Source organism: Anolis carolinensis, chromosome 2, assembly GCF_035594765.1.
Source record: "Anolis carolinensis isolate JA03-04 chromosome 2, rAnoCar3.1.pri, whole genome shotgun sequence".
Taxonomy (NCBI): Eukaryota; Metazoa; Chordata; class Lepidosauria; order Squamata; family Dactyloidae; genus Anolis; species Anolis carolinensis.
Genome location: NC_085842.1, coordinates 180,013,446 through 180,037,235, shown reverse-complemented (window position 1 = coordinate 180,037,235; position 23,790 = coordinate 180,013,446). Strand labels below are relative to the sequence as shown.

Sequence of the window (23,790 nt, the reverse complement as noted above, 5' to 3'; positions counted from 1 at the left end):
CTCCATTTCTAAGCCGAAGAGCCGGCGTTGTCTGTAGACACCTCCAAGGTCATGTGGACGGCGTGACTGCATGGAGCGCCGTTACCTTCCCGCCGGAGCGGTACCTATTTATCTACTCACATTTGCATGTTTCCGAACTGTTAGGTTGGCAGGAGCTGGGGCTAACAGCGGGCGCTCATTCCGCTCCCGGGATTTGAACCTGGCACCTTTCGGTCCGCAAGTTCAGCAGCTCAGTGCTTTAACACACTTTGCCACCAGGGCCCCCATATATATGTGTGTGTGTGTGTGTGTATGTATGTATATATATATATATATACACTAGCTTTGCCCGGCCACGAATTGCTGTGGCTTATGGGAATCCTGTGTTGGCCAGGTGAAATAGCAGTGAATAGCCTTGCAGTCCCAAAGCCTGGCCATTTTCTGGAGGAGCTGGAGCTTTTTGTTGTATGAACGTAGAGGCATGGATGAGGGGTTCTGCTGCCAAGTTTAGTGTTTCTGGGATGTGTAGTTTTGTTGTTTTGTCCTAGGCTGAAATTTCATTACCCTTTTATATATATAGAGATATATATAGGATATATACATATATAACACACACATATATAACATATACTGTAGATATATATGACATGAGTATATTATTCATATATGCACACATATAGTCCATAATGGAAGTTTATATATACACACATATATCTTATGTGCGTGTGTATATATATAATTTCTAAATCCCCCTAAAATAATAATAATAATTTTATATATCTACATCTATTATTTTAGGGGGCTTAAGATCTGCTGAAAGAGAGCTAGATTGGAAAAGCAAAGGCTCAGGAGTTCTGGCTCTCTCTCCTCTCGCTCTCCCTTTCCTAGCCAATGAGCTCTCGCGTGTTCCTTCCCACTCTCACGCCGCGAGTGTTTTGGCAGCCCTTTTGGCAAGCAACAGGGCGCAGCATCCCTTTGCAAAACAAAAACAAATCGGGGAGACAGGGCTTCTTCCCCTCCTCCTGCTGCTTCCTCCACGTTGGAAACAAAAAGGCGCCCCCCCCCCCATACAACACACATACGTCCCAGTTCAGCCAGTGTAAGAGAAAGAAGCCCCTGATTGCCATAAACACCTCGAGTCTCTCTCCCCAACTGGCCCCTGCTCGAGGGGTCTGGGATGAATGAGTGCCCGGGCTGTACCATCTTCAGGGAAGGGGGGGGTGGGCGTGCATGGCAACGAGGAGGCAGGCAGAAAGCGGACGTGGTGTCTTTCCCTCGGCAGAAGCAACCTCGGGCGAGGGGAGCGAAGGCCAAGGGATTGTTCAACCTGGAAAGGAAGGTGGGGAAGGGTCTTTTCCCAGTATCATTGCTAACCCACTTCCCTCCCCTCTCAGGCGCGCAATGGTTCCGCCCGCCTTTAAAGGGCGCAGACCGGCCGGGGCGGGAGCAGACGCCGAGCAACAGCGGCGGAGGGGGGCGGGGGTGCACCGCGGGAAAGGAGGCGCGGAGGCATCGGTGGAAGCAGGTAGACTCCCGCATCCGCGCAAAGGGGGGCTGGGGTGGGGTCGACGGCGTGGAAAGAGAGAAGCCGCGTCCCCATTGGGACCCTTTCCCTCCCTCCATAGCACACACGGCTACTCCTTCTCTTGGGGGCGCGTCCCCGCTTTCCTCTTCCCTCCTTGGCGAGGCAGGGCCCCATCTGTTGCCCCCTCTCCCCTTTTGTGCTCCTTGATTGACTCATTTCTTTTTTTAAAAAACCCCCACTATTCCAGGCAGGATTGCCTCACCCCCTCCTTCCCATTGCAAGAAGGAAATGATGTGTCTCTGTGTCTGAAGCAGGTGAGGCAATGGGGGTGTGATTGCCCACTTGAGGCTATGCATCCTCTTGGAAGTGGGGCTCAACTGCTTCCTCTTCTCTCCCTCCATTGCTTTGCTTCCTTTGCCCTGGATCCAGGGTGGAGAAAGCTGGCTAACGCCCATCACTCTCCAGCTGGAGTAGATTTGTTTTAGGGTGGGTGGGGAGCAGGCTTGGGAAGGTAGCAGGCATCCATTCTCCCCCTTTTCCAGGCTGATCTTGCGGTCTGCCAATTGGTCCATTTGTTTGTCTTTGAAGCTGGCAGTGGGAAGATTATTTCTTCGCCCCTTTCCAGGAACCCCAAATTGGCCACCAAACCCCATCTTCTCCTGGTTGGGGCTGTGGGCTGTGCTGGGAGCCAGGATGCCTTGTGCTGCCTTGCCTCAAAGGAGTGGGATCTGAGAGAGAAGGGATTGCAGCGGAATCCCTTAGCTCTGGGAATTAGGTCAAGTTGATGGGTGGCGGTGATGATCTGGAACAGGGTTTTGAGTTTTCTTCTTGGATGGGATTTGTTGCTTCGATTATCCCCCGTCCACCTCTCTCCACACACATCCACCCCACTCCAGACAATAGCTGCTCTGGGAAAGTCAAATGGGATTGTTCCTATTTTGCAGGCAGGGAAGACTGAGGCTAGCCTCACCCAGGAGGATCCGTGGTGGTAGTGATGATGCCGTGGTTGTGAACCCACCTCTCCCAAGGCCCAAGGCTGATCTTGGTTTTGACGGACAACTCTGAAATGTTTGTGTAACAGGTTGGTCTCTTTCTTCAGTTGTTTGTTGTCGAAAGCTTTCATGGTCGGAATCACTGGGTTGCTGTGAGTTTTCCAGGCTGTCTGGCCATGTTCCAGAAGCATTCTCTTCTGGTGTTTCATCCGGTGGCCTAGGGGATAAAAGCCTTGTGACTTGAAGGTTGGGTTGCTGACCTGAAGGCTGCCAGGTTCGAATCCCACCCGGGGAGAGTGCAGATGAGCTCCCTCTATCAGCTCCAGCTCCATGCGGGGACATGACAGAAGCCTCCCACAAGGATGGTAAAACATCAAAAACATCCGGGCGTCCCCTGGGCAATGTCCTTGCAGACGGCCAATTCTCTCACTCCAGAAGCAACTCAGATTGCTCCTGACACGAAAAAAACCCAAAAAACCACATCTGTGGCAGGCATCCTCAGAGGTTGCAAAGTATATTAGAAACTAGGCAAGTGGGGTTTATATATCTGTGGAAGGCAGGACCATAGCCAGAAAAAGATTCAGGGATGTGGATTGAAATATATATATATATTTAGCGAATCATGAAGAGTAGTTCCATAACACAAAATAATTTAGAAATCAGTCTCCGTCGATAAACCTCAGTGGACACTCAAGACAGATAAACTTCCATCGACACTCATGGGGATTTGGTTAATCAGTTAAAATTAATGAGTAAACCAGTTTTTTTAAAAAAAAACTTGACAATTTTCAGGGGGGGATTGAACCCCTAACCCCCTCCCCCCTTGGCTACAGCCCTGGTGGAAGAAAGAACTCTTGTCTGTTTGAGATAGGTGTAAATATTGCAATTGGCCACCTTGATTAGCATTGAACAACCTTTCAGCATCAAAGTCTGGCTGCTTACTGCCTGAGGGAATCTTTTGTTGGGAAGTGTTAACTGGCCCTGATTGTTTCATACCTGGAATTCCTCTGTTTTCAGAGTGTTGTTCTTTACTTACCGTCCTGATTTTAGAGTTTTTTAAATACTGGCAGCCAGATTTTGTTTATTTTCATGGTTTCCTCCTTTCTCTTGAAATTGTCCACATGCTTGTGGATTTCAATGGCTTCTCTATGTAGTTTGACATGGTGGTTGTGAGAGTGGTCCAGCATTTATGTGTTCTCAGATAGTATGCTGTGTCCAGGTTGGTTCCTCACGTGCCCTGCAGTGGCTGACTTCTCTGGTGTCTGTGTGGTTTCCAAGCTGTTCCTTCAGTTTTCTCCCTCCCCCCATGATCACCTCTTTAGATATAGGGTAGTCTCTGGGAATGGCCAAAGCTGCTGTTCCAGCCAGTGCTGAGCTGTGCTTCTTCCAGGCTTTTCTGGGAGGTGTCTGTTTATAATTCATGGCTGCTTAGGAGAGGGAGAGGTAAGCAGACAAAAAGGAATTCGGGGGGGGGGGGGGGGGGAAGAGGGGTTGACACTTGGGAATGGAAGGTTTTTGCCAAGAGGTGGATGATGAAGAGGCCGGGCTCCAGTCTGAGATGTGTGTTGGGGAGGAATACGATCTGCATCCTGAGAAGACATTCCAGTCTCTGCTAATTGAAGGATCTGTGGCTTGCCACGGCTGAGGGTGGGGTTGCGCTGAGCAAAAAGGGTTTTGAGGTTCAAAGACTTGTGTGTCCTGGGTATTGTCAATTATAAGCCGTCTATTGCAGGGCACCCTGTTGAGAGTGAAGGATTCAAAGCTGTAACATAGGGGAAAGGACCAAGAAAGCCCCGGAGGGCTATCTGTATTAGTATATCATGGCGACATGTGCATGCTGCGAGTTTATGATCTGTTGTATGTGTGTGTTTACATATTTCCTCCAGTTTATTGTCCGATGGGAAACACCCCTTCCTCCTCCCGTTCAGAGAAACCACAAAACAGATCCTCATGGCTGCTTTTCACACCGCTTCCTCCTTTTTAAAAGCTATGCCTCGCAGCAATTTTGTAGTGCACTTGCTTTGTATGTGGTTCATTCTATATTATTCGTAGTTCAAAGATATCAGGTGTGAAGATGGGTTGTAAAAGTTTTTGGAGTTCAACCCCCACACTGCCCAAGTCTCCAGTCCTCAATGAGTTAGTTAGTTTAGAATAGACTGAGGGAAATCCCTCCCCTCCTGAGTGACAGTTGGAATGTCTCTATTTCTTCTCTCCTCTCTGTTTCTTCTCTCATTCTTTTTGGTTGTGTAGAATGGATACTTTGCAGGTGCATGCCTTTTGCCTTTGACTTTCTACTTTTGTATCTTGATGTGTGCTGTGTGTTTTGAGAACACACTCTGCTTGTATGGCAGGAGAGAAGTGTGTTTGACGATTTTCTCCTCTTTTTTGAATCTGGGAAGAGATGGGGTTAGTTCAGACCCAGTTCTTAACTATTAAGAAATGTAGATTTTTTTGTAAATAAACCTTTTGTGATTTTTAAAGATTGAACTCTGGATCATTGCTTCCTAAGTTCTAAATTCTTTACATCCACATGGCACTTCACACACTGCTTGCTGTGAGCTGAATGCTCAACTATAAGTGGGTTTTTTTTGCATATTTTGGATGTTCTGCTGTTTTTGGGTAGTTTTTCCCTAACACCCACATAAAATCTTAACAAAAATTGTGCATGGGAAGCTGGTCAGAACTCAGAACTGGCAACTCATACGGTAGGTTGTTGAGATTGGTGATCCATCTGATCTCACACAAACTGTGCACTGTTGAAACTGGATCCAGTTTTTGAGTTGAGGAGGGAGAACACCAGTGTTCACTCCTTCTCTAAGCATAGACATACCCAACACTATGGTGCTAGGGTATGTGTTCAATATTTTTTGGTAAGCCGTTTTCCATGGCATGAGTCACCAAATTGAAATGTGGTGATCTTAGCGAGGGATGTTGGTCTGAATAATGTCCATATTTTCAGACATTTCTGTGTTATCTTACCAAGGCTGTGTTATCAAGTCTGTAGATACTTATCGATTATTTTAAGAGAGAGATGACTATAAGGCAGAGAATACCTTGCTTATTGAAGATTTTAAAAATGATGATCTCTTGTGGGAAGCAGAGCACAGTGTTATCCACACTTCTAAGTAATTTCTGACAAGGTTTCTGAGATGTACAGTGTTCTCTCACTTATCGCGGGGGTTAGGTTCCAGGACCACCTGCAATAAGTAAAAATCCGCGAAGTATCCACTTTAATATTTATACATTATTTTAGTAGTTATACACTATTTTAGGTTTTTATCAACCAATCGTGTGTTGATAAATTGCTTCCTTCTCCTCCTGTTGCCACTTGGACTCCTCCTGTTGCTGCTTGGGCTCCCGTTGCCACTTGGGCTCCCTTTGGCTTCTCCTTCCTCCCTTCCTTAGGCTGTAAATTGTAATTTTTTATGATTTATAATAGTCTTTTAGAGTTTATTGAAAAACCACGAAACAGCAAATCCGCGAAAAGTGAACTGCGAAGTAGTGAGGGAACACTGTACATGAAATCTGTTCCACAACTGACCATTGGGACATTCCTGCTGTAAGTGCATTGTTTAGCTGGCAGTTTGGACTTATAATCAGTGGTAATAGGATAAATGGGTGCTCATACATGCACATAAAACTCGTAGTCACATATTTCTGTTCTAATGCTCAGTTTGATTTGCTGTAGTATTTGACTACTCGAAAACAGATACTCTGCATGAAGCTTAATAGGTGTGATTTTGCATTCAGGCTCTGTGGGAAGTGACTACGTTCTTAAATATTTATGGAAATCAATTTTGGGGATGTTGCGTTGCTTGAGAAGGGAAGTTGAGGAAAACATTGAACGGTATATCCTCCTGAAATGTATGGGGCGGTGACATCCCCATCCAGTTGAAGGATGAGAGCTCATAGGGGTTGGTATGCACATGCATGCACATTGCTTGATTTCTCATAATTTGATTCTCCAGCTGGATGTATGAAGCTAATTGAGTGGAAAGCATTGTGTTTGAGGTGATATGAAAATGTGTCATTCTCTCTACAGTAGTTCACTTGCATATGCAAAAAAAAAATCCCTAGAGGATGGCATTGTCAGATGATAGACATGCCTCTATGAACCAGTCTTTGAGGCCCAAATAGGACATGATCTAGGCAGAGAGAAAAGACTTCCTACTGTGGCCTTTTACATGCCTGGCATCTGATTTAAATAAGAACTCAGAGAAATCTCATGCACACTTTCTGCATGCCAGGTAGCCCTTGCCAGGGGTGGATGTTGTGCTGATGTGCTAAAATGGCACACACATAATGGCTGTGGATTCAGTCTAAATTAGATGATAGGCAGTGTGCAGCTCTGTGCAGATTTGTTTTTCTTGGTTGGCTGTGTTGTGTTTAAATGGACACCCTCAATATTTGCCTTGGGGTGGCATTGCTGGGAAGCACATTGAGGAAATAGTGGGGATATATCTCTGAGATTAACCTTGCAAGCGAGAAGTGCAGACCTCTTGCCTGTGTTCCCTTTTGTACGTTTTGTGTGACCAGTGGCATTTTTGCCTTTAGCTTGTTTAAGATGTTGCAGATATGTGTTTGTTCACGTGCTGTGACAATGTGTTTTTCCCCTCTCAGTCCTGCAGGCCCTGCTTTCTGCTGTTTGTGATGGAGTGTTAATGAGAAGTTGGGAAGAGTGTTGAGAGTAAATAGAGAAAACCTTGGTGGTTCTTCACTTGTAGAAGTGTTATGTCCCCAGATAAGGCTAGGTGGGAACATTACTCATTCAGCATCTCTTTGTGGAGATGGCTTTCAGGTAGGACAGAGGGGATCCAGAGAGCTTGTGGGACTACCTGGAAGGCGATTTTAATTCTGATTCCATCAAATGGGTTTTGCTAGGTTGTTAGCATTGGAACATTATAACCTTACAACACACTCCTATACCTGTTTTTTAATGTGTTCTCCTGATCAGAACACAGCTTGCTCCTCAAGTAAGCATGCACACCAGTTTGGTATCAGTTCTTTTGTTGTCATTGAAAGGACCCCAACCTCTAAAGTCAATGGGGGCTAGTCTTCTGGACCCATCAGGTCATTTTGGTCCTTGAAGCAGAAAATATCACCTGTTCCTTTGCCCTCCTGTGACACCCCACATCTGCTTCCTAGTGATTGCTTAAAGGTTAGTCCTGTACATATGGCTGATGTAGTAATCATATAGTATTCTACAACTTGTTGAACTATGAAGCCCGCACTCCTCACCAATGCCTATATCTGATTAGGACTGCTGAACATTGCAGTCCAATAACATCTAGAGTGGCCTCACAGTTGTGACTCTTCATTTATAAGATAGTTGCTTTAGAATTTGAGTATGTCTGTCTTTAATTTCTCCTTTACCTAAAGTTTTGCTTTCTCATTTCTTTGTGCAGTGCTGTACCAAACTGTCCCTTAACATCTCTCTCCTCTTCTCTCTTTGCAGGCTGAATGAGCTTCCTTTGTCTGGCCCGGCCTGATCCCAGGCAAGTCCCCGGTGATCATGTGGTGGTGGCGGCGGCTGCTCACTACTACGGCTGCTGTTCTCATCTCCTTGTTGCCGTCTGTCTTAGGCCTCCTGCCCACTCACACTGCCTTCACTGTCTCAGATGTGGCCCTCACACATCTAGCTGTCCACCATGACACGGGAGAGGTCTACCTTGGGGCTGTCAACCGCATCTACAAACTTTCAGCCAACCTGACCCAACTACGGGCTCATACCACTGGCCCTGTACCAGATGACCCTCGATGTTACCCTCCCCCTGGAGTCCGTCTCTGTGCTCACCGGCTCTCCCCTGCTGACAATGTCAATAAATTGCTGCTGGTTGACTATGTTGGTAATCGCTTGGTGGCTTGTGGCAGCGTCTGGCAAGGGGTTTGCCAGTTGTTGCAGTTGGAAGATTTGACCAAGCTGGGTGAGCCACACCAGCGCAAAGAGCACTATCTTTCTGGTGGTCGCGAACCAGATGCCATGGTCGGTGTGATTGTGGAGCAGCCAAAAGAGCCCAGCCAGTTCTTTGTGGGCACCTCCATCGGTGGGCGCTCAGAGTACTTCCCCACTCTCTCCAGCCGTCGCCTGACCCCCAATGCCAACAGTCCTGAGATGTTCAGCCTTGTTTATCAGGATGAGTTTGTCTCCTCTCAAATCAAGGTTCCTTCGGACACTCTTTCACTCTATCCTGCCTTTGACATCTATTACGTGTCAGCGTTTGTGTCTGGCGGGTTTGTCTATTTCCTCACCTTGCAGTTAGACACTGCTCAGACTCCCCTGGAGCCAGCAGGAGGTCCAGTTGGACCAGGGGTAACTGGTGGGGAGCGGTTCTTTTCCTCAAAGATTGTACGGCTGTGTGCCAATGACACCGAGTTCTACTCCTATGTGGAATTCCCCCTGGGTTGCTCCAAGGATGGTGTGGAGTACCGCCTTGTGCAAGCTGCTCAACTGGCCAAGGCGGGACAGCAGCTGGCCCAGTCGCTGGGCATTGCTGAAGGGCAGGACGTATTATATGCTGCCTTCTCACAAGGCCAGAAAAACCGAGCCACTCCACCCCGTGAGAGTCTCCTCTGCCTCTTCACCCTGGATGAGGTCAACCAACGTATCCGGGAGCGCATCCAGTCATGCTATCGTGGCGAAGGGCGCCTCTCCCTCCCATGGCTTCTCAACAAAGAGCTGCCCTGCATCAACACGGTACTTGGTGGTTAAATGATTGGACTTTCTATCCTTCCCTGCCCTCTCATCTGCTAGTTTCCATTTCCCCTGAGTGGTAGAGCTGAGAAGTCCTATCATTTGGAATGTGGTTGTGCCCTCTTCTAATTTGTGTGGTTTCATTTTATCCCCAAACTATAAAATGCAGTCCAGAATCTTTGCTTAGGTTCTTAAAAATTATTTTCTCTGTCTCTATACAATTGGAGCATGGGCACATAATCATATATATTGGAGAAGGGATGTAGGTATGAAATACTAGTATACATTTCCACTCACCCTTTGTAATACAGAGAAATAGTAAGCCATTTGCCATTGACCATTAAAACCTGTCCTTTCCCTGTTTTCCAGCCTATGCAGATCAATGGGAATTTCTGTGGGTTGGTGTTGAATCAACCCCTGGGGGGACTCCAGGTCATTGAGGGGCGACCACTGCTTGAGGAGAAGACCGAGGGCATGGCTAGCGTTGCAGCCTACACCTATCGTGGCCACTCTGTTGTCTTTATTGGAACTCGTGCTGGCAACCTTAAAAAGGTGAGATATTCTCCTTGTTATTTGCAGAGAAGGATTGCAGAGTAGAGAGCATGAAAGCAGAAGGTGTTTTGCATAGCACTGTCTACACATGAAGGTTGTGAGATTTCATTTTACTGTAGTCGGATGGATCAGACTAGCACTGATCTGCGTTTGTGCCTCCTTTGTAGTTGGTGCTGGGTGGTCCTCTGCTGCCCTGATATACAATATGTGTGACTTCAAGTTGTTGTTAAAGTGCTGCTCTCATCAGTCCACCTCCAGCCTATGCAATGCTGAGAGACCATGAGTGTGCCAATACAGCAATATTGGAAGGCCCCACTTCAATATAGTAGCAAGCTTTTTTGACAAGGGAGAAAAAAAGCTGTGACACAAACATTTGTTGTTGTATGTCTTTAAGTCATTTTTGATCTTTATGGAGTTTTCTTGGAAGATTTCTTTAGTGGGAGCTACCCATGGTTTTTTCAGGCTGACTGTGTGGCTTGCCTAACGTTCAAATCCCACTGCAATATGGAAACCCATCAGATAACCTGGTGCAGTGGGGCTGAACCTGGGTCTCCCAGTCTAACACTCAAACTGAAACTATTATTCCATGCTGGCTCTCTGCCTCAACCTCTCGATTATTAATGGAGCCTGCAGAACTCTCATTTTCTGATTCAGCAATTTCCAACTTTGCCAATGGTAGAAAATAGAGTAAGTAACTCTTGCTCTGGTTCAACATATTCTTCATTTCTGTTGTGACCACATGTGAGAGAATGGGAACCTTCATCCACAGGTGTTTTAATATTTGAATTGGAAGTTTCAGTTAGCATGCCCTTGGTAAGAGATTATGGGAATTGCAGTTCAAAGTATCTGGAGAGCTTAACTTGGGCAAATATGTGTATTGTACTTGTATTGACTCCTCAAGATAGATGTACCCATTTTGTGTCAAAAAGGTCTCAGGGTTAATCAATGTTGGCAACGGCAAGTCAAGTGTTGACAATGTTTAGCTTGATGGTTCAATTGTCTGACTTTGAATAATTTGAGTCAGGTCTCTGCAAGCTTATGAATCCTTCTCAGATGTGCCTGCTAGTAGGGAAAATCCTGCTCCGACATGCCTACAGCCTTGTTCTAGGAAGCCTGTTATTGGAAAAACATACTACTATGGTACTCAAAACAGCAGAAACACAAAAAATTCTTCTGATCAAACTTGAAAGTTATTTTTGTGTATCATAACCAGAATCTTACTAACAGTGTGACTACTTTAAAAAATACATGTTCTGTTCCAACTTGGTTGACATAATTAGATCACTTTTTGTACAAGAGAAGGGGATGTTTATGTGATTTAATCTCAGCAGGGGCTCCTGTATGTCAAGAACCCTACAGTACTTCACAAAGAGGATTTGGAATCCTCAAACCTACTTGCTAAGTCCGTTTTTCTATGTCTTTTTTTCTAAATACATATTTTCTCTCTTACTATTTGCAGAATGCCTTTTCCCTACATGCACAATTACTTGCTCTGGGTTGGAGAAAATTTCCAGGGCATCAGAAACACTAGCAGTGTAGTCCTTATTTTTTTCAGTGAATATTATACTTATCCCATCCTGCATTTCCTGTTTTCATGGTTGGTCAAGAGAATGCTAAGAGGAGCTGTATTGTATGGTGCCAACTGTATTTTCAGGAACTGGGCTGTGTCCCTTGGGAATGGAGGCTGGATCCGGACTGCTCTGTACATCTCCTCAGTGTTTGTGTACTGAGGATCTGGAATGTGAAACCACTCATGACTGAAAGGGAGCAGACATGACCAATTACTGTGGTTTGTGCATTCCACCCCCACCCCATATATAGGACTGAATATGCTAGGCCAAGGAATATTCTAGGACCACATCTGAGGCCCTTCCCACACAGCTGAATAAAATGCCACAATATCTGTTTTGAACTGGAATATATGGCAGTGTGGACTCAAATAACCCAGTTCTAAGCACATATTGTGGGATTTTTTTTGTCTTGATATTCTGGGTTATGTATGGAAGGGCCCTGAGTAAACATGAAGGTACTCTTTCTATTATTGTAAAACCCCTAATTTCATCTCATTTTTCCAGCTTTCCCTATTGGAAATGTGATCGGTAGGGAGGGAGTCACCATTACTGGCATTTCTCACCCACCACTAGGAGTTGTCACTCTGCTAAGGCTCGTGTCCAGTAGATTTGCCACATTAAATATTAACTGGCCAATGAGTAATCCAATTGTCACAGGGACAGAAAGTGTGGTGAAATATTCTGAACAGGATCACAGATAGCAAAACAAACTCCACAGGGGAGTTATCTCTTCCCTTTTGCTGTCCAAAACTAAAACAAAATGTTTAGATTGAGTTACATTAAAATTTTTACATACAAATGCAACTTAGGAACAATTCTACATAACTTGTCTTATTCGTAACCTGGGGACTTCCCGTATTTGCAATCCGCATATGTCTGGGTTATTTGTCCTGGTGTCTTGCTCCCATAACCTGTTTAGGGTGATGGATTCCATCATTGGAATATATGAATAGAGTCTCAAAAGCTTTCACAGCTAAAATCACTGGCGTGTTGTGTGGTTTCCAGGCTGTATGGTTGTGTTCTAGCAGCCTTTCCTCCTGTGGTGGAAGATGCTGGCCATCTATGCAGGAGAAATACCAGGAGAAAATGCTGCTAGAATGTGGCCATACAGCCTGGAAACCACACAACACCCCTATGAATAGAGTGCCTTTTAGTATATGCAGTTTTTTTTTTTCGTGTCAGGAGTGACTTGAGAAACTGCAAGTCACTTCTGGTGTGAGAGAATTGGCCGTCTGCAAGGACGTTACCCAGGGGGCACCCAGATGTTTTTGATGTTTTTATCATCCTTGTGGGAGGCTTCTCTCATGTCTCCGCATGGAGCTGGAGCTGATAGAGGGAGCTCATCTGCGCTCTCCCCGGGTGGGATTCGAACCTGGCAGTATATGCAGTATAACAGCGCTTCATTCAGTCATGCTGGCCACAGGACCTTGGAGGTGTCTATGGACAACGCCGGCTCGTCAGCTTAGGAATGGAGATGTGTCTAACTCTGGAGGTTGCTGCTCTACTAGACGTAAGGTCAGGGGAAACCTTTACCTACCTAGTATGGGCCGGGCTGTGGCGCAGCTGGCTAGTAACCAGCTGCAGTAAATCACTACTGACTGAGAGGTCATGAGTTCGAAGCCCGGGTCGGGTTAAGCCCCCGACCATTAAATAGCCCGGCTTGCTGTTGACCTATGCAACCCCGAAAGACAGTTGCATCTGTCAATTAGGGAAATTTAGGTACGCTTTATGCGGGAGGCTAATTTAACTAATTTACAACATCATAAAACTGCCAGCAAAACACGAGGAAAGGAATGAGGAAGTACAGCCACTAGTGGACAGTGAAGCAACAGCTTCCCCTGTGGCCGGAATCGTAAAGCTGGAAAAAAATGTTAAATGCCTCTGTGTCTGTCTTTATATGTTGTTTGTCTGTTGGCATTGAATGTTTGCCATATATGTGTTCATTGTAATCCGCCTTGAGTCCCCTTCGGGGTGAGAAGGGCGGAATATAAATACTGTAAATAAATAAGTAAATAAATAGTATGTGCAGAGTGTCTTTCTCTCACCACAGTTCAGCTATGGGCATTGTAACAACCTGAGCAAATGTGCTTGCTTAATCCAGGCCAGGGTGACTTGAGGCTTTTCTGAGCTTTTTTATTTTGGAAATCAAATGTTGGCTTGGCAATTTCTCAGCCTGGTGTTTTTGCTATATCCATTGATGCCCCTCCCATCTTGACTTAATGATCCCATTCTCTGCTTTTCCTCCGCCTTTTGCTGCTGATTTAAAAATCCCCAAAGTGGGCCCTTTTGAAGTGCAACTTTCATCTGATGTGTGTTTTAACCTCCTTTCTGAGCTGATTCTGGAGGAAATAAGCATCTCGACTTTCTCTCTGTGCCCCCCTGCCCTCCATTTGCTCATCTCCGCCGTGGAGTCAGTTTTGAAGTGGAAGAAGTGGGTTTGGAGGGAAATAATCCTCCGGAGGCTGCAGCAGCAGCGGCTGGTCTTTGGAAGCCTGGTCACATGGAATTGAGTTACAGCTTGTTCCACATGTGTGGGGCGGGTGGAGGGGGGGGGGAGAAATGCTGCTTAAACTCTTGAACCCCTGGCAGGGGGCACGAGGGGAGGTCATGACCCCCTTCTGTTCCCCATGCGACCGGTGGAGATTCAATTAGGGCGGCAGGAGGCCGGGTGGTAGCCCATCCGTCTGCCTTTGCCATTCCCAGATCCCCCTCTGCCCCCTTGGCAACACTAATTGCCTTGTTGCGGCTTGGCCTGGAGCCTCACCCTGAAGTGGCCCGCCTGTTCTCTCTGTCCGGTCTGAAAAGGACCATTATCCCGATCCTTGGCTTCACCACGGGGAGACTTCGTCCTGAATCCCCAGCCCCACAACTGCCCTGACCCCAGGGGTCTGCATGGTGGGTGTGGGAGGCTCAAAGGGGCTTTGTTAGCCTCAATGAAAGATACTTTGAGTTTTCTCCCTTTGTGTGCATTGTGTCCATCTGTGTGTCCGTCTTTACCGCTATGGGTACCTTCTTCAGTTGGGAAGAAGACAATACGTGTGTGTTCCACCTTTGTTGTTATTTGCTGTAACCTCAGCACTCTAGGGTTTAAGTTTTACGGATCTGTAAATCAATGGGCAACATGAAGTTACGTACACATATATAGATATACTAGCTGTGCCCGGCCACACGTTGCTGTGGCTTGTCTGGTGGTGTTGGTGAGAACTTGTTGAGGTAGTGGTGGTATTGAATGTCTGTTGATGGTTGTCTTTATGTTTAGTATGCATTTGGTTGTTTGTGTACTGTGAAAGTGGTGAGGGTAGAGGGGGTCTATGTCCCTGTGTAGTATTGTATAGTATTTATACATTGTCCATGTGTTGTGAATGTTTGGATTGTGTCCTGCTGCATAGTAGAAAGGGTTGGGCTGGATGGCCCTTAGGGGTCTCTCCAAACTCTTGGATTCTATGCTTCTATTATTATTATTATTATTATTATTATTATTATTATTATTATTATTGTTATCATCATCATCTTTATCATCATTATTATGTAGAGGCTGGATGGCCATCTGTCAGGAGTGCTTGGATTGTGTCCTCCTGCATGGTAGAAGGAAGTTGATCTGGATGATTCTTAGGGGTCACTCCAAACCTTAGGATTGTATGATGTTGTTGTTGTTATTATTAGTATTAGTATTGAGAGGCTGGGTGGCCATCTGTTGGGAGTGCTTGGATTGTGTCCTGCATGGCAGAATTGGGTTGGACTGGATGGGGAACAATCTAAGTAAATAGAAAGGTGGGAAATGTAGGAAATTGCTTAAGAAAGAGAGGGAGAAAAAAAGAAAGTAAAAATAAAAAGGGGTGATAAGACCTTCCAATCTTCTTTGTGGTGTAAAAAAAAGAAAAGAAATAAAACTTTTTCTTTCTTTCATCTCTGTTTATTCCTTAATAATACAAATTTTTATGTCCCAAAACGGTAGTAATCTATTTGCATTGTCCATTTTAATTATTTAGTCTTCTCCTGTTTCTATATTGTCCATTTTACTTTGTTGATTTTTAGCCACTCGATGAAGGGGAACCAATCCATCTCCTTTATAGTCCTCCCTTGAGATCTTGAAAGTATCCCTGTCAATTTGTCCATATTCATGATATCTACTACTTTCCCTATCCATTCTTCTTTTTCCGGAATAGAACTCGTCCTGCATGATGTAGCATAAACAATTCTTGCCGCAGTAGTAAGATAATGTATATAAAGAGTTTATCTGTGTTTAATGTCCATTCAAAATTAGTCATTCCAAGCAGGAAGTGGTCCGGGTTTAAGGGTATTTTATACTTTAAAATATTTTGAATTGATTCGTGTATTTTTTTCCAAAATGTTTTGACTTTCTCTCAGTTCCACCATAAATGATAAAAGGTTCCTTCATTCTTCTCATATTTCCAGCATTTATAGTTTGTATTTTTTGAAATTTTGGCTATTTTCCGGTGCATCATTTTTAACCAATTTTCTTTTAATTCATATGCGTATGTGTAATTGATTTTCTTAGTTAGATTGATGGAGAGTCTCCCAGTCGCCTGGTTGTACCCCTGTGGTGTTTGTTGTGCTGTGTATGCCCTTAATAAGAAGATTTCACCTCATTTTCTGTCCCTGTGAGAATTGGATTTTGAAAAATGTGGCTTGTTGTGGAATCAAGGACTGGTGAGGAAGCTTCACTGGAGAGCCCTTTTTCCCCATGAGAACTCTTGACCTACCAGAGCCAAATTCCCTAATGTTCATGGCACAAAGCACTAAAGTATACCAAGCAGAATCAGTTAAAATGTTTTATTTGAAACTGTGAAAGATTCTGACCTCTTTCTTGTAATTATCAAGTGTGTAAATAATGTATATGTACAATTACATACAACAACCCTATCTCTATTTCCTTTCCACAAAAGTTGCCTTGTCTATTTGTACATATGTTCATAAAATATATGAGTTATTTATTTAAATTTATATTCTGACAGTTGCTAATTTGACTCTCTCAATTGATCTCTTCCTCTGATTATGCCTATGCCATTCTTGGTGCTTAAACAAAACTTGGATGGATAAAATAAGTGTGTGGGTGTATGTCTGGGGGCAGAATAATTGTGATTACATTTCCCTTTTGAGGGGCAGATTTCTTTCACTTCCTGTTGTCTCAGCCCCGTTCTTAACTATGAGTCATTTGGCAGTCAGATGTTTGTAACTCGAGGATTGCCTGTACATTAGAGATGTGCACAGTATTTGTTGCATTTGTGTTTCCATTTCGTACTGGTTAATCGGATGGCACGAAATGGAAAGCCCCCCCCCCCCCCCCGAAACGAAAGTGCAATCAAAACAAAAGGCAGGCGGGAGCGGTATCGGCTCCAAGCCTGCTTTTCAGCTCCATCGGCTGCATGCCCTGTGAGGCCTGGGTGTGTAAGCCCAAAGCCTGCACCCGTAGGCCTAAAGCTCCCGAGCCTATGGGCGCAGGCTTTGGACTTAGGCACCTGGGCCTCGCAGGGCCTGTAGCCAATTGCCGAGTAGGGTGCACTTCTTACTCGGCACTCAGCTGTAGGCCCTACGAGGCTCGGGCAAAACTTTCACCCGTAGGACTGGGTGCTTTGGGCCGAAATATGTTTTCTTTCGTCCCAAAGACAAAACATAATAAATGGCTCATCTCCCAATTTCGGGAGGTGGGACGAAAACGGAACAGGACCCCACCTGTACTAAACGGTACAAGGTATGTCCTGAATGCACACTACTACTGTACATATATTTAGACTCCTCCTGTCTAAAGAGGAATTAGTATGAGTCGCCAGATAATTCTCACTGGACACTTCTGACATAGGTGTGGGACATGAACACAGGCAGAGTATTCTCTCTATAAATAAAAGCCAAAGTATGTATGTCTGTTTGTCCGTTTGAACCACAAAGGCTGTTTCAGGTGAAGTGACCCTCTGCAATGTCACTAAACCTTGCTAAGGGAAAGATTGGCTGCTGCTAGGTGAAGTGGCCTTCTGTGATTTCAGTGGGAAAGAAAGGTGATGTGTATGGAGGAAAGGAAGGAAGGAAAGAAAGAAAGAGAAAAAGAAGGGAAAGAAAAGGAGGAAGGGGTGGGGGAAGAAAGAAAAAGAGAAGGAAGGAAGAGAAAGGTAGGGGGCAAATGTATGAGGGAAGAAAAGGGAAGAAAGAAGGGATGAAGGAAGCAGGGAAGAGGGAAAAATAAGGGTGTATGAGGGAAACAGAGGAAGAAAAGAAAGGACCAGAAAGAGAGCCTGCCCAAAGAGAGTTGCCGGGGTGTTGCTATGAAAATGTTGTTAGGTAGGCCTTCTCAGAGCTGGAGAAGGGAGAAAGCAGGCAGACGGCAGTCCCAATGGGTATATACTATACATTAGTGCAGTGGTTCTCAGTCTATTGGTCCTCAGGTGTTTTGGCCTGCAACTTCCAGAACTCCCAACCAGTTTACCAGCTGTTAGGATTTCTGGGAGTTGGAGGCCAAAACATCTGGGGACCCACAGTTTGAGAACCACTGCACTAGTGGCTTATGGAAATTGGGTACCAGGACAGGATAACCACTGAGATACCTCCATAAGCTTTGTTTATGCTGATTTATAGTTATCAGTTTGTCTGGATCCACAAATTCAGCTAATGGTGGCTTGCAAATTTTGAAAAAGACATATCCTGAGGCTGTCCCTGGCAGTTATTTTAATAATATTAATAATAAACTTTATTTTTCTATCCCGCCTCATCTCCTCGAAGGGACTCGGGGCGGCTCACAACAGGGACAAGCCCGAAACAATGACACAACATATTTGGCAAAAACTTAAAACATTTCAACGATACACAAAATAAAATAATGGACAATACATTAAAATCCAAGCAGATAAAATCTGAGTAATTAAAAGCAAACCAGCGGGGATAGGTTTCATAAAGTGCTGTATCATGGAAATGAGTAACAGTTATAAAGTGCCATACGCTTTTAAAACATAAAGAAATATTCTGATGACAGCTCTATTGGGCCTATTTTGAGTGTCATTTTTCTATGTCATTGTATGTCCTGGGATTTGAGCATCCACAGGTTTTGGTATTCACATGAGATCCTGGATCCAAACCCCAGTGGATACCAGGGACCGATTGTACTTAAAAACACCAAAATATCAGTCTAAAACACTGTACCACAGCAGACGTGACTCTGCCTGTGTAGATCTTGTGTCTGCCTTGTCTGTTGCCCAAGAACTAGCTGTTGATGTCACCCTGCTACTCCCCCTCATTTTTCTTTGAACTGGACTTGGACAGGACTTGGTTTTTCAAAGAGAGGACTGTCTTTTGTCTTCCCAATAAAGGTCTGCCCTCTGAAAAGTAGGACACATTCCTTTCCTCTTTCCATGCTGGAGATGTGATCGTGTTTGTCTTATCTGGTGTGTGTGTGTAATATGTGGCCCTTTTTTGTGGCCCTTTCCACCCCTGAATTTGCCAGAGCATGTGCAACCAGGGCCGGTTTGACCTATGAGGCCCGCTAAGCCGTGGCCTCGGGCGCAGCCGCTAGGGGGCGCTGTCGACGCCGTGGGAGGCGGGGCCAGGGTTGGCCCCGCTTCCCGCGCTACACACCCTCGCCCGTTTGCTGTTATTGGAAACGGCCGGGGCCTGGGCGGGCGGTGAAGATCTCGAGGCGCCGTCGGGAGATGAAGCTGGAGTGGCCCATGCTCACGTCCACCGAGCCCTGCGAGGAGTTACGGCCGATGGTCACCGAGCGCTTCTTCATGAGGTATTCGAACTCGCGGCCTTCCAGCCGGGCCACTGCCGCCGCCGCCGCTGCTGCCGCCCCCGCCGCCATCTTGGCCGAGACAGGGCACGAGAGCCTGCCTGCCAGCCAGCCAGTCAGCGCGCTCACGCAGCCCCCTCTCCTCCTCCTCCAAACCCGAGCGCGTGCACGGCCCCCCTCCTCCTCCCCTCGCGCACCAGCCCCAGACACCGACAGGCACAGGCAGCGGCCGCCCTGCAGCCTATGCTCACGCAGATCCTCCTTGCAAGCCTTTGGAGCTGCTCCCGGTTCGCCAATCACGAGCGGAGCCGGGACCAGCCAGGGAGAGGGGCGGGGGGGGGGGGGGTAGGAAGCAAGGTAGAGTACACTTCGCCAGAGGCAGCCAGGCAGCCTGGGCGGTGGAAAAACGTGGTCTGGCGTTCTGAAAATATTCGGAGAGGGTCCTGCTTGCCGAGAGTCCCAACTCGTTGGAAGTAGCCTTCAAGAAGAGTTGAAAGTACATGAGGCGAGGAAATTATTTCCATGCTTGTGCACACATTTCTATCTTTATTTTATTATCACACAAGCATGTGGATACTGAGTTGTTGTGTTTTTTCCTGTCTGTATGACTATGTTCCTGAAGCATTCTCTCCTGACGTTTCGCCTGCATTTCTGGCAGACATCCTCAGAGTTTGTGAGGTCTGCTGGAAACTAGGCAAGTAGGTTTATATATATGTAGAATGTTCTGGGTGGGGGAATAAAGAGGTTTGTGCATAGTGATTCTATCCTCAGAAGTTGTGAGGTCAGGAGGAAATGTTTTCATGTTTCATGTTTTCCTCCTTTCTGCTGAAATTGTCCACATGCTTGTGGATATCAATCGCTTCTCTGTGTAGACTGACACGGTGGTTGTTAAGAGTGGTCCAGCATTTCTGTGGGGAATTCCAGACTCAGAAACATTCAGGGCTAGCTAATACCTCCCAACAAAGGATTCCCATATGCAGGAAACAGCCAGGCATGAAGCTGCCAGGCTATTCAGTGCTAATCAAGGTTTATTTATTTATTTTGTGTCAAAAGAATTGCATGATAAATAAGTTTAAAAGTGATAAAATAAAGGAATCACAAACTAATCAAGGTGGCCAATTGCAACATTCACACTTGCCACAGGCAGACAAGAGTTTTCGCCCACCCTGGATATTATTATATAAACCCACTTGCCTAGTTTCTAACAGACCTCACAACCTCTGAGGATGCTTGCCATAGATGTGGGCGAAACGTCAGGAGAGAATGCTACAGCCCGGAAAACTCACAGCAACCCAGTGATTCCAGCCATTAAAGCCTTCAACAACAGCATGTAGACAGTTTCGACAGAAAGGAGGAAACCATGAAATTGAACAAAATCTGACTACCAGTATTTTTAAAAATAAAATCAGGCCAGTACATAAGGAACAACACTCTGAAAACAGAGAAATTCCAGACATGAATCAATCAGGGCCAGCTAACACCTCTCAACAAAGGATTTACCCTGGCAGGACACAGCCAGGCTTTGAAGCTGCAAGGCTACTCAATGCTAATCAAGGTGATCAATAGCAACATTCACACCTGCCTCAGACAGACAAGAGTTTTTTCTCCCACCCTGGACATTCCACAGCTATATAAACCCCACTTGCCTAGTTTCCAACAGACCTCACAGCCTCTGAGAATGCCTGACATTTATGTGGGTGAAACGTCAGGAGAGAATGCTTCTGGAACATGGCCATACAGCCAGGAAAACACACAGCAACCCAGTTATTCTGGCCATGAAAGCCTTTGACAACATACCTTTATTTCGTTTACAGTGAGGAAGCATCAGAAACAATTAAGGATTATTTGTGACTTAGAGTGCATCTTCTACACTGTAGAAGTAATACAGTTTGACACTGTTTTAACTACCATGGCTCAATGGTATAGAATCATGGGAGTTGTGATTTTACAAAGTAGCTTTCTCTGCAAAGAATGCTGGTTCCTTTTGTTGCCCAAACTACACTTCCCATAACATTGAGCTATGGCAGTTAAAGTACTGTAGTACCAGACCATTCATTCTGTGGTGTAGATCTTCCATAAGTCTACAAAGATGACTACAGTATTGTCATCCACATTTTCCAATGTACTGTAGCTCCCTGGCACAGCACCCACTTTGCATACGAAAAAGTTTCAGGTGCAAACATATCTTATGTTGCCAGAAGAGTGAATACCATCTTCTGAGTCTTCCCTGGCAAATTGAAAAACAGAGTCTTGTACAATATATCTGTGATTTATTTCAGACATGCTTGCTTAACACTTCTGTATACCCTTTTCCAGGTATAAACAGAATCCCAAAGCCATTTACAGAAATTTTAAGGATAGCATTTAAATTCAATCAGTAATGGAAAGGCTAGCAACAATAAAATGCAAATTCATATTGTAAGTACAATAATCATATGTACTAAAAGCATTCTTTATAGTGAGCAACTGTGGCCCTGTTTGTTGCGTTGTCTCCAAGCCATTTCCAACTTATGGCAAACCCTAAGGCCAATGTATCACTGAGGCTGAGAAAGTGTGACTCACCTAATGTCACCCAGTGGGCTTCCATGGATCAGCAGGAACTGAATCTGCTGTTCAGCAGGAACAACTCTAGAGTTGTTGTCCAGTGCGCAAATCACTAAAGTACACTGGCTGTTGTGGCTCCCTTAATTGCTCAGTGTTGACTGTATTGTCCAGGACTGGTTTAGGAAATGGGCCAAAACATGTGGAGGGACACCAGAGCTCCTCATCTGAAGCCTAGGTAAATAGCAGGGGGGGAAATCAACTGGCTAATGTTCCAGAGACAAGGGGCCACAGTGGCTAAAACCCTGTCATCAGTCATGGCATACCTATCCAAATGCAGCAAACGGATCTACAAAAAGACCTTTGATGTAGGTCCTAACAGTAAACAAATGTATGTGGTGGGTGGTCTGGTTTTGAAGTTATTTAAGGAAAATTGGCTTGCATCACCACTCCTATGGAGCCGCAGTGGCGCAATGGGTTAAATCCTTGTGCTGGCTGAACTGCTGACCTAAAGGGTTAGTTTCTATCTGTCAGCCCTAGCATGCAGGGACATAAGAGAAGCCTCCCAGCAGAATGGTATCACATCCAGGCGTCCCCTGGGCAATGCCCTTGCAGGCAGCCGATTCTCTCACACCAGAAGCAACTTGTAGTATGTTAGCTTCTGGCACAATAAAAAAACACTATGGATTTCTGTCTATCCATAGATAGACATCTGTGGTGCAGTCTTATGTGTGTTTACTTCGCAATAAGTCCTATAGAATTACAGTATGTCTGCTCTCAAGTGTATATGCATAGACAGACGGTTTCAAGGTTTCAAAATACTGGGGCTGAATTGAGTGCTGGTACAACTTTTTCAAAACAGGTAGATTGTGTTTCTTTCATCAGATCCCAATAAGTAACCAAGTTTCTGGAATATGTAATACTGTATATATCTAAAATTCTATTAATATATATTACTAGCTTTGCCCGGCCATGCGTTGCTGTGCCTTATGGGAATCCTTTGTTGGCCAGGTGGAATAGCAGTGAATAGCCTTGCAGTCTCAAAGCCTGGCCATTTTCTGGAGTAGCTGGAGCTTTTTGTTGTATGAACGTAGAGGCATGGATGAGGGGTTGTGCTGCCAAGTTTAGTGTTTCTAGGATGTGTAGTTTTGTTGTTTTGTCCTAGGCTGAAATTTAATTACTCTTTTATATATATAGATGAAAGTGGAATTTTAATTATAATTAATAACACTTTTTATGTTTACATGTGACATTTGAATTTTAGGAAATATCTTTCCTGTTTGTGTATCGTAATACATAAATACTGTATCTTCCCTCTCATTAAATGCTTTACTTTCCTTAGAGAAATAGTAAACGAACTCACAATTTTCTTACAGTAGCGTGTATACATAAGAACAAAACGTCAAACATAAAACAACAATTATTATCATTATTGTTATTATTATGTTTCTTTGCTTTTAAGACATGCTTTCCTCCCATACAAACTAAAAATGGGGTGTGTCTAAAAATGGGGTGCCAGCTAGACCAGGGCGCACTGGGCGGGAGGCGGGGCACCGTCAGGGCGGTGCCCCGCCTCCCGCCCAGCGTGCCCTGGCCCTGCCTCCCACGCAGCGTGGGAGGCGGGGCCAGGGCACGCTGGACGGGAGGCGGGGCCAACCCTGGCCCCGCCTCCCACGCTACTAGCCCTGACCCCGCCTCCCACGCTACGTGGGAGGCGGGGCCAGGGGACGCTGGGCGTGAGGCGGGGCCAGGGCGCGGGAGGCGGGGCCCGCCGGCGCTGCGGGAGGCACATGGCCACGCCTCCCGCGGCGCCGGCGGGAGGGGGGGCGCTTTTCCCCATCCCCGCTTACTATTGTAAATTTTCTTCGGCCGGCCCTGTGTGCAACAATAGTGGCAACCCCCCAACTCTTGAAAAGAAGGGATGCAGAAGAGAAGATATGCCTTGTTTTTAAGTTGGTATACATCTCAGGAGCCATTGGAAGCATTATTTGGCTTAAATCAAAATACAGGTCTTCCCTATTCACTGGGTTTAGGGATGGAGGATCCCATAAAGTGGGAAAGCCTCTCCCCCCTCCCCCAAAGACAGTACTAGGAATCTCTAAGTCAGCGTTTCTCAACCTGGGGGTCAGGACCCCGGGGGGGGTCGTGAGGGGGTTTCAGAGGGGTCACCAAAGACCACCAGAAAACACATATTTCTGATGGTC

General features: G+C 45.6%; 1 protein-coding gene across 1 annotated transcript in view; it reads left to right on the top strand.

Moving 5' to 3' along the window:
- Window positions 1–1,420: 1,420 nt before the first annotated feature.
- plxna3 (plexin A3) overlaps window positions 1,421–23,790 on the top strand; it is a 101,432-nt gene continuing 79,062 nt past the window's right edge. Inside the window, exons 1-4 of the mRNA XM_062971226.1 lie at window positions 1,421–1,504; window positions 2,449–2,585; window positions 7,952–9,190; window positions 9,557–9,739. Of these exons, the coding sequence (XP_062827296.1) occupies window positions 8,009–9,190; window positions 9,557–9,739 (1,365 nt within the window). The 5' untranslated portion in view covers window positions 1,421–1,504; window positions 2,449–2,585; window positions 7,952–8,008. The remainder of the gene's footprint in view (window positions 1,505–2,448; window positions 2,586–7,951; window positions 9,191–9,556; window positions 9,740–23,790) is intronic.